This window comes from Sprattus sprattus (genome assembly GCF_963457725.1).
Source record: "Sprattus sprattus genome assembly, chromosome: 2".
In the NCBI taxonomy this organism is placed as follows: domain Eukaryota; kingdom Metazoa; phylum Chordata; class Actinopteri; order Clupeiformes; family Clupeidae; genus Sprattus; species Sprattus sprattus.
Window position 1 is genome coordinate 17,591,145 of NC_137921.1, and position 10,332 is coordinate 17,601,476.

Below are 10,332 nucleotides of genomic sequence, written 5' to 3' on the forward strand. Positions count from 1 at the left end.
AACACAGCAATCTCTACCAGGACTTTTTTGGTGAGTGGAAGTTTTTTAAACTTTTTACTAGATCAATGGATCTCACTGTTGTGACTGAACTTAACTTTTGCTTAAATAACACATGTGAATATGCTCATAGGACAACAGTTACTGTACTTCTCTGTGCCAAGCTCCCCAGCTCTGCTTCCCTATGACACCAACACCTCAACTGCGAGTGTGCTGTCTCCTCTACATCTCGCTGAGGTTGGGGAGAGCCATGTTGAAGAAATCCTCAGAAAAATGAGATCGTGTACCTGTACCCTGGACCCCATTCCCATTGCTCTGCTCAAGTCACACATCCCCACTCTCAGTCCTTTCATCACCAAAGTTGTTAACCTTTCCCTTCAGTCTGGCTTTGTCCCACCTGCTCTCAAGGTTGCTGTCATCCGTCCCCTTCTTAAGAAGCCCACCCTGGACCCGGAGGTTCTAGCCAACTAAAGGCCTATCTCAAACCTTGCCTTCCTGTCCAAGGTGTTAGAGAAGGTAGTTGCTTCTCAACTTCAGGACCACCTCAAACACAACAACTTGTTTGAAAAATTTCAATCAGGATTTCGTTCAGCCCACAGCACTGAAAAAGCTTTGCTCAGGGTGACAAATGATCTGCTGATGACAGCCGATGCAGGATCACCCTCACTCCTCATCCTCCTGGACCTTACTGCTGCATTTGACACAGTGGACCACACTATCCTGCTAGAGCGTCTCCACACCACCATTGGACTATCAGACTCTGCACTCAAGTGGTTTCAGTCCTACCTTTCTGGCAGAACTGAATATGTCTCACTGGGAAGTTGCAAGTCCAGACAGCTCCCTGTCTCCTGTGGTGTTCCGCAAGGGTCGGTCCTCGGCCCCATCCTTTTTATTATGTACATGCTCCCCCTCGGACGCGTCATCAGCAGACATGGGATGTCTTTCCACTGTTATGCTGATGACACACAGCTTTATATCAAAACTGCCCCAAGCCCCACTGCAGCCATGTCATCTCTCAACGCCTGTCTTGGGGAGATAAAGGCATGGATGAGCAACAACTTTCTCCAGCCTAATAGTAGTAAAACTGAAGCCCTTCTTGTTGGTACTCCACACCAGGTTCAGTCATCCTCCTTGACTCATCTTACCTTCGACAGCCAGGTCATCCCCCTCTCCTCCACAGTCACTAATCTAGGAGTTAGGTTTGACTCTCACCTGAACTTTAATGATCATATAAAACACCTGTGCAAAACCTCTTTTTATCATCTAAGAAACATCTCCAAACTCCGCCCCACTTTAACCCTATCAGATGCAGAGAAGCTTGTCCACGCCTTTATCTCCTCAAGACTGGACTATTGTAATTCACTTTTCTATGGGATCACTGGCAAGAACATCCAGAAGCTGCAATACATCCAAAACAGCGCTGCCAGGATTCTGATGAAGGTCCGGAAATATGAGCACATAACACCAATATTACACTCACTACACTGGCTCCCTGTCTCTTTCCGGATAGACTACAAAGTCCTTATAATCACCCATACGTGCATTAATGGACATGCACCTCCCTACCCACAAGAATTAATTACTCCCCAAACCTCCACCTGCACCCTCAGGTCTTCAAACAGCTCGCTCCTCCGCGTCCCTAAAACCAAGCTCCGCACCATGGGCGACCGGGCCTTTTGCTCGGCAGCGCCACATTTATGGAACAGCCTCCCTGACCACCTAAGGGCAACACAGACACTGGATTCCTTTAAAGCTGGACTTAAAACTTTTTTATTCAGGAAGGCATTTCTGGCCTTGTGTTAAATCATTTCTGTTATGCTTATGTTAATATTTAAATTTGTTTTTAATTTTATTGTATTATTATAGTCAATTTCTAATATGTAGGCACTCTGAGATTCCTTGGAATGAAAAGTGCGTTAAAAATAAAATTAATTATTATTATGCAGGTGTGATGGCAGTGATCCTTTCTACATACATAACTCAACTATTTAGTTCACCGCAGAATTGTCCCACTCAGAAAGCCCACTCAAGAAAATTGTGTCCCGATAGAGTTTACTTTGCACCACCTGTGACAGCAGCTAATTTTCAGTAAACATGTTTTCATCTAATCCCATACAATAGACGTCATTAAGCTCACTAAATTTAACCTCAGTCTAGGACATACCTGGGCATTGTACGGCCCGCGGGCCAAATACGGCCCTCCGGGTGATTCTGACCGGCCCGCGAAAGATTACATGATAATTCGATTTTTTTTTTTACAAAAAAAAAAAAATCATTTTCAAACTGTTTTCTTAAGAACTTCGGAATACCATAGTCAGAAAATATCTCTGAACACAGCTGAAGTGTTGAAATTGAACTTGAAATTGAATAAGGTGCCAGATATCTAGAGACTTCCAGGCAAAAAACACCTGTTGGTTTGCCCAAACGGTAGATGCTGCGTGCGCTTTCTATTACTGTGTATGCATGGCAAGTTTGAGAGCGCCGAAGTTGCGTAGTGGCCGCAAGCGGTATTGCAGACAGAGATTTCAAATTGGATATGAAGATGAAATCTGACACATAGTTTCAGCGTTAAACTAATAAAATAATTGCTGTCTGTGGTTCTATATGGGCTGTGGAAATAATTTAGAAAAATTATAGTTTGAGATGGATTGATAATTGATATAATTGAGAACCCCTGGTTAAATGTGTTCTTGGACACATCAATTTGAAAGCTGGACCAAAGTGTTTGATTTAATTCAATTACACAAGGCCTAATACAAAGATAAGCTGTAAGTACAGTTTGGAGTCTGGACAGTCTTTTTTACCCAACGCCTCAATAGGTAGATCTTGCCTTCACCAAGGCAAAGGTTGGTGGTCTTAGGCCTAAAAAGTTTGGGGACCACTGATGTAGGCATATAAAGTCAAAAAGGCAACAAAACTGGGACAATTTTCTTTACACAGTTACACAGATCAGTGACTTGTTGTCTTGTTTATTTTGGCTACAAAGATGATGTGATGTCTTTAGAAAGCTAAGAAAATCCTTGTTTCAATAGTATATGAAACTCAAAATGCCCTTTGTTATTAATGTGAATGAAAATTAGTCAAATGTTACACATTTTGTTTATCATTTTGGAAATTCAATTTGAATAAATTATATTTTTGAAAGCTAACATCACATTTGAATTGCCAAATAATAACATACACTCTTACTCTTATTATGCATAATTGAGTTCGGCATTTTGGCCCGGCCCTCCAAAATATTTTCAGTTGCTCATTTGGCCCCCTGGGGAAAATAATTGCCCACCCCTGGTCTAGGATATAAACATGATGACAAACTTCATTGCCTTCTAGTGCCAAGAACCTAGGACCTCCTATACATACTGTACTAACAATTAACTTTCAACACAGCAATCTCTACCAGGACTTTATGAAGTGGAAATGTTTTTTACTTTTTACTAGGTCAATGGATCTTGCTGTTGTGTCTTCCTATACTTTTCACAGTTAACTTTCAACACAGCAATCTCTAACAGGACTTTATTAAGTGATTTTACTCTCAGTGGAAATTTACTTTTTACTAGGTCAATGGATCTCGCTGTTGTGACTGAACTGAACTTTTGCTTAAATAACACATGTGAATATGCTCATAAGAGAACAGTTACTGTTCTTACCTTTGCAGGTGTGACAGCAGTGATCATTCTGACTGTGTGCGGAAACTTGCTTGTGATCATCTCCATCTCGCACTTCAAGCAGCTCCACACACCGGCAAACCTTTTAATTCTTTCTCTTGCTACAGCTGACTTGATGGTTGGTGTTACTGTCATGCCATTGCAGTTTATAACAAAAACCTTATGCTGGCACATGAGCACTCCACTTTGCTATTTTTCAGTGCTGTGCTCATTACACTTCACCTTTGTTTCTATTTACAATGTGATGTTAATTTCCCTGGATCGGTTTTATGCTCTGAGCAACCCATTTCAGTACTCAAGCAATGTCACCCTCAAGGTCATCTCTGTTCTTATCTGCTTAAATTGGTTCCTTTCATTGTGCTATAATCTGTTTTTTATTTATTTAAATGTAACTGGAAATGGTGATGTGGTGTGTTTTGGGGAGTGCCCCGTAGTGGTGAATAGGACTTGGGCAGTCACAGACCTTTTTGTTACTTTCATCATACCGTGTTCTGTGATGATTATTTTGTACACAAAAATATTTGCTATTGCTAGAAAACATGCAAAAAACATCAACATCACCAGAATGAATGGCAAGTGCGTTCCTAAAGCTTCAGAGAGGAAAGCAGCCACCACACTTGGAATTCTAGTTGTTGTGTTTGTCACATGTTTGTTACCCTACTTCTTGTGTATTGAGTTGAGTCCTATTATTCCATATTCATTAATTGATCAGGTCCTTGATGCAACTCTGACCATTGTACACCTGAACTCTGCTATTAATCCCATAATTTATGCACTCTTCTATCCCTGGTTCAAAAAATGCGCAAAACTCATTCTCATGCTTAACATTTTCAAACCTGGATCCTCTCTAATCAATGTACTTTCAAATAATTGATGTGTGCGAATATAAATATACTCATCAGATGTTGACTAATACTTTATTAATACCACAGACATTCATTTTCAGAAAGACTTTTCATACAGTGTAATTATAACACATTAATTAGCAGTACAGTGTAATTATAACACATTCACCTTTTAAAGAGAAACTGCAGGATTTTTCAACCCTGACTCTATTTTTATATTATCTGAGCCCACTTTTTTTCTGTAGTCTCTGATGTAGGACCCCATTCAGTGTCTGTAGTTGATTATCGAAGAGAGGCACTCACTTTTCAGTTCCCATCGCAGCACCACAGGGTAGGCCAGTCTAATACAGACACTGAATGGGGTGCTATGTCAGAGACTAGATTAAGCAAAAAGCAAAACACTGACTGTACAAACATCAATTTCTACAGTTTTCTTTACAGTTATTGAAGTAAATGCAAGTGTGTCACTGTAGGGAACCTTTTCATGTTGTCTGGCCCGTATGATACATTAACAAGCCTGTCACTGGATAAAACAAGTGGTTGACTTTGATGTGCATGTTTGCTTTCTAGGATTCCACTGTTTTGAGTGTTCTTACTCGTTATTGGACCAATTTTTATCGTTAAAAGATCTAAAAATAGAACCCAGGTTAAAAAATCCCAACGTCCCCCTTTAAATAGTAGTCATTCTGTATTTACAGACTCTGCTTTGTACTGTGACTAACTTGCTTCGATGTGAAAGAGATCAGCCTAGAATAGCCCAGACCAGAGTAGTATGACCTAAATGGAGGTCCAGACCAGAATAAGAAAAAGCATGTGGACTTAGAAGTTAGCACTTTTAAGCAAGTGCAAGGGCATTTCACCATTGTTAATCACACAAAGCATGTTGTATGTTATATGCCACTAATTTGCCATAGTAAGGTCACATGCAACACACAAGCCAGCAGTTTATTTTGGAACATCCAGTGCATTGAGTTGATATGTAAGGCATTTTAGTTAGTTATCTGCACAAGGTTTGTGAAGGACTAACCATGCATAACCTGTAGCCTGCAGCAGAAAAGTATTTCATCATAATAGAGTAATTTTAGGTGCTACTGACAGGGCCTTCATGCGACACTGAACCAAGAGAAGAGTTCCTTGAGTAATGGTGAGGCCTGGCCAAGTGTGGCATTGTGTTCATGTGTCAACATTAACTCCTTTTATTATACGGCTCTTCAGAATGTTCCAAAAAGTACCGTTGATTTGAATGGGCCATCCCTACGTCATACCCATACATTAATTCCTGCTAACAGACCGCTGCAAAAAGATAATGACCGCTGTCATTGGCAACAGGTTTTGTGCTTCTAATTCACCTCTTTCATATCATTCCACTAGAAGTCTGGTCATTTTAACGTAACAGACTCATGGTAATTTGAAGTCAGCAAGTAATGGGTTGCTATGCAACACCTGAAACTTCAAAGTTCTATTTGCTTGAAGAACAATTTATTTCTAAACGGGACTCATGAAATGGCAACTAAATCATTAAAAAGAGGTATGTTGGAGGAATGTCTTCTATCGGTTTTGGCAAGTAACAGTATAATAAGCGGGATAATGTATTGTTTGTCGGTCATTCTGCTGCGCGTCGGGGTGTTGTTCGCCCCGTCGGGAATTATTTTTGGAGAATGACCTCCGGACAATAAATTATCCCTTACTAAACATGGCATAAGAGCATGATAGAATGTGATAATTCCAGGAATATTAATTATAATGTAATCTATGAATTGTAGGGGAACATTAAAAGCTAGTTGGTTTGCTGAAGTAATGTTCAGAGTATTTCCATCTAAGATTGCCATATGATCTACAAGCCCCCTGTAGAGGCCAAAGGAAACCATATAAGGATTAAGGTATTTTACTTCTATACTGCAAACTTACATAAACATATACATCAATTAGAACATTCCAAATGAGAAAACTTTTGTTTGCATTGGTGGCTCTTATGAAACAATAACACAATCAATACTAAAAAAAAAGTTACCCATTTGACCTTTGCAGCAGGAGACCTTGGACGAGAGAAAACAAAAGACAAAAGCCAGTCGTCAAAGTCCTCAAGGATTGTCATATTGTTGACAAACTCAGTTGATGTGTTAACAGCAAAGAAGGATTACATCATGTAGAACATGACTGTTTGTTAGCCAACACCTTTAATTGCCAGGATCCCTTGGGAATCTCCAAGGTACCAGTACAACCCATTCCCAATTATAGGTGTGAAAAGCGAATTAACTGAACAGAGGGTCAATTTTCATCTGTTTGTTTTAACAGCTAAGTTAAATGTCCTAGACGGTTCACACCACTGGAATATGATGATGATAAAGTTATTTTTTTATGATGACCATCACAAACTGTCCTGTTCCTTTGTCTGTATATCAAACAAGCACTTCATGCCTCAAAGCACACCTTGTACAACACATTGCAGGCCATTTTTTCAAGTGCTTGGGTTATGCTTTTTCTAAACATATTGGGCCTCATTCTCGACAGCAGTTGGGAAGACTTTCCGAAGGATTTCAGAAGGAACTCCACTTCGGAAACATTTATGAAAACATTTGCATTCTCGTAATTTTTTTCTTCTGTGCTTTCTTCTGAACTTCAGACAACTTTCAGAACTCGAAATAGCAGTCGTAACTCTGCCGTAATCTTCTCAAATGCGATTCCACGGGCCATCTTGTGGTTATTTCAGGAATCGCGTTGAGGAATAACATTTGAAAAAACTCCGTATTACAGTAAAAGGGTTAACGGGCGAATTTGTGAGAACCCGTTGGTGATTGCGTTCACGTCAACTCTACAGACATCCTCGGATTAAAATAATTATGATAATGATAAATACGAGAATATTTGTATCATTAACAATTACGTTTCACATTTATAGTCATAATTATACGAGGTAGTGTTTATTGTTACACTAGGTCTATATGGCTCGTAGCTTGACTGTTCTCTCCCTTGTACGTCACTTTGGACAAAGGCCGCGTCTGCTAAGAGACTGATTGTGAATGACATGAAAACTGCAAATGTAAGTGAATAAATAAATAAACACTAAGCTCAATCTCTAAGAACTACGGCATGAATTTATTGCTATTTATACTACTACTGGTGGCCAGTCTTCACCCCTATGGTGGCCATTCCGAACGACAAGACTGACTACAATTTATACTCGTACTTGGGACCGGTCTTCACACCTATGGTGCCTATTTTTCGATTTAAAAAAAAAAGTGACTACTTAAATGTGTTTTACGGACTTCGGACGTTCAACGTTATACAATATCTCCACCTTATTAATGAACACCTGTTACGAGGTGGATTCGGGAGATTGCGACAGCACACGTTTCTAAAATTGCGTCTCCTAATAAGGAGCTGGCAGGGCGTGTATGTATGCAAATCCACTTTCACGAGAACGCGCATCAATCTAAGAAGCTAATCGGAAGGAACCCAGCTGAGAAGACTTCGGCTGCTTATGAACACATTTTCAAGCGTGCGGGAATGCAGCGGAAGCGTTTCTCTTACGTTGTTTTTGCGAAGTCGTGTAAGAAACATTTCTGAAGAATTACAGAAAAAGGTCGAGAATGAGGCCCATTGCTATTAGCACTTGAGCCACCTTAAAGATGACAACTAATCTTTATTTGAAGGGGTTCATTTTGGTGACACAAACATATACATTTGAAATCTGTAAAGTGACTCAGTGAGTGTTGTTAATGGTGCAACTGTAGTAGGCTTTGTCACATTTCAGAGGAGAGATGAATGAACAGTCTGTAGGGCGAAAATAAAGAACAAACTAACAGCAGACCCTTCACTGATATAGTTTCTGACTGATCACACTCAGGCCATACACCTGACCACACTGAAATATCAAATTCAGCCATGTCTAAACCTGTCAAATTCGGTCCTTTTTCATTTAGACAACTAAACCTACCATCTTGCATAAAGACTTAGGGCTGAATCGGAAAGGGTTTCATTCCATCAATGTTCAAGTGATCTGTGACTCAAATTGTAAGGTTCCACATGTGTTTGCTAACTATCCTGGCCCTACACATGGCTCGTAACTAGAATGCAGGTGTTCCTGTAGCCTTCAAGGGCCTGAGTAAGGGTGGCTGTAAGGAGCCAATGGCTGTCCGTTACGCACCTGGCTTATCACGGCATACATTGTGACACTCGGTGGCAATGAATTTGGCCTGTTAAGGACGTGTTTCATATGCTTTGACAGGTCAGATAGCACAGGTACTGCATAAAAATACAGGCCTCAGAAAGTCAGTGCCTTCGTCAGTTGTAATGGATTGTTGATGGCAAAACATTTCAGAGGGTTCATTAGCAGGAGCACTGCAAAGGGAGGCCAAACACAAATGGTCAAAGTTTAAAGGGCAGAGGACACATAAGCTGGAGCACTGCAAAGGGCCGAACTGCGTGTACCAGTAGCGTCATATTACTTCTGGGTAGAAGCCTTTATCAAAGGAAGTACCCGTTATCAGAACAGGCCTGGGCTGGGTGGGGCCAAGGCTGAACAGGTCTGATCAGCTTCTCCCTCATTATCCACATAAACACGGTCTATGCCAGACCCCGTCACGCTTGATGATGCCGCTTGATTTGTTGAATACAGAGAACGTCATTCAATTGATACGACAATTCATTTATTCTGATTTAAAGTGATTGATTTGGACCTATGTGCAATTATTATTAATTTTTAATATATTTTAGACAGTGGATAACGCTCACAGCAATGACTAGAATACCCACTTGTATGTCAACGAAGCCTGCTACGCTGTCCGCTGGTAGCGCTGCCAATGCCAGATCCTAATTTAGAGTCAGTTGCTTGCTGCTGGAGGAACCCATCCTGCTACCCTGCTCTCTCATTAGAGGCAGGCTTTTGCCCCTCTAACATTTAAAGGTACTGCCCCTCTATCATTGAACTGCCTTTTACACCATGCAGCAAGTATCAGAATACCAAAGCCACTTGCATTGTCATATTCAGTGATTTGGTCCCAGGCTGTCTTTTCTTTACCTCTATGAAAAGAGAAGGCCTGCTGGTGGCTGTCAAATGTCTGTCAGGCATGGACCGCACTCAAAGCACCTTCGTCTCCTCTAGTGTAAACACCTCTGCTTTGCTCCATTCCAGAACAATAACTGAGCTCAGTATGAATGTTAATAAGGTATTATAATGTAATTAGTGCCCTTAGACTGCAACAGTTAGGGTAGTGGCGATGAGTATTGTGATCTTTTGTTAGGCGTTCTATTTAACTGCATCAGGAATAATGCAGGAATTATCCTCAACAAATTTCGGATGTGGCATGTGGCTTCTTTGCTCTTCCTCTTCTTCTTCTCTTTCTGTGCACCTATCAGCCTCAACCTCCAAGGCCACATAGAACCCTGTCACTTCGAGATGTATTTGCTGCATATAAGTGATTATAAGTTCTTTATTAAAAATGCTGCCGCCTGGTCGCTTTAAACTTTTAATTAGCATATATGAGTAATCTGCCTGAGTCGGTTTGCTTTAATGGGCTTTCTTTTCAGTCAGTCAGATATAAAACATGTAATTGAAAAATTATAAAAACAAAATGGGCTCAGGGATAAAAATATTAATATAACCTTGGTCCCCTTTTTCATAGGCCTCAGATAGATACCCCATCTGTCTTAGGCCCGTTTGCTCTACTCGCTCTAAACAACACACAACAGAGGGAGCCCTGAGCGTGTCCACTGAAAAACCGCAAAAAACAGTCCTCCATATGAGAACATAGCCCAGACCAAGTCACAGAACACCATCATGCTGCATCACTTTCGCTGCATTTATATTTAAAAACAGATTCAGA

At 40.6% G+C, this 10,332-nt stretch overlaps 1 protein-coding gene across 1 annotated transcript; it reads left to right on the plus strand.

Annotated features, from left to right (window-relative positions):
- Positions 1 to 3,558: 3,558 nt before the first annotated feature.
- LOC308382962 (trace amine-associated receptor 13c-like) lies at positions 3,559 to 4,536 on the plus strand (the record flags this gene model as incomplete). The annotated part of the gene is made up of 1 exon (XM_080860519.1): positions 3,559 to 4,536. The coding sequence occupies one exon, from the start codon at positions 3,559 to 3,561 to the stop codon at positions 4,534 to 4,536; it is 978 nt and encodes a 325-aa protein (XP_080716645.1).
- Positions 4,537 to 10,332: the final 5,796 nt, after the last annotated feature.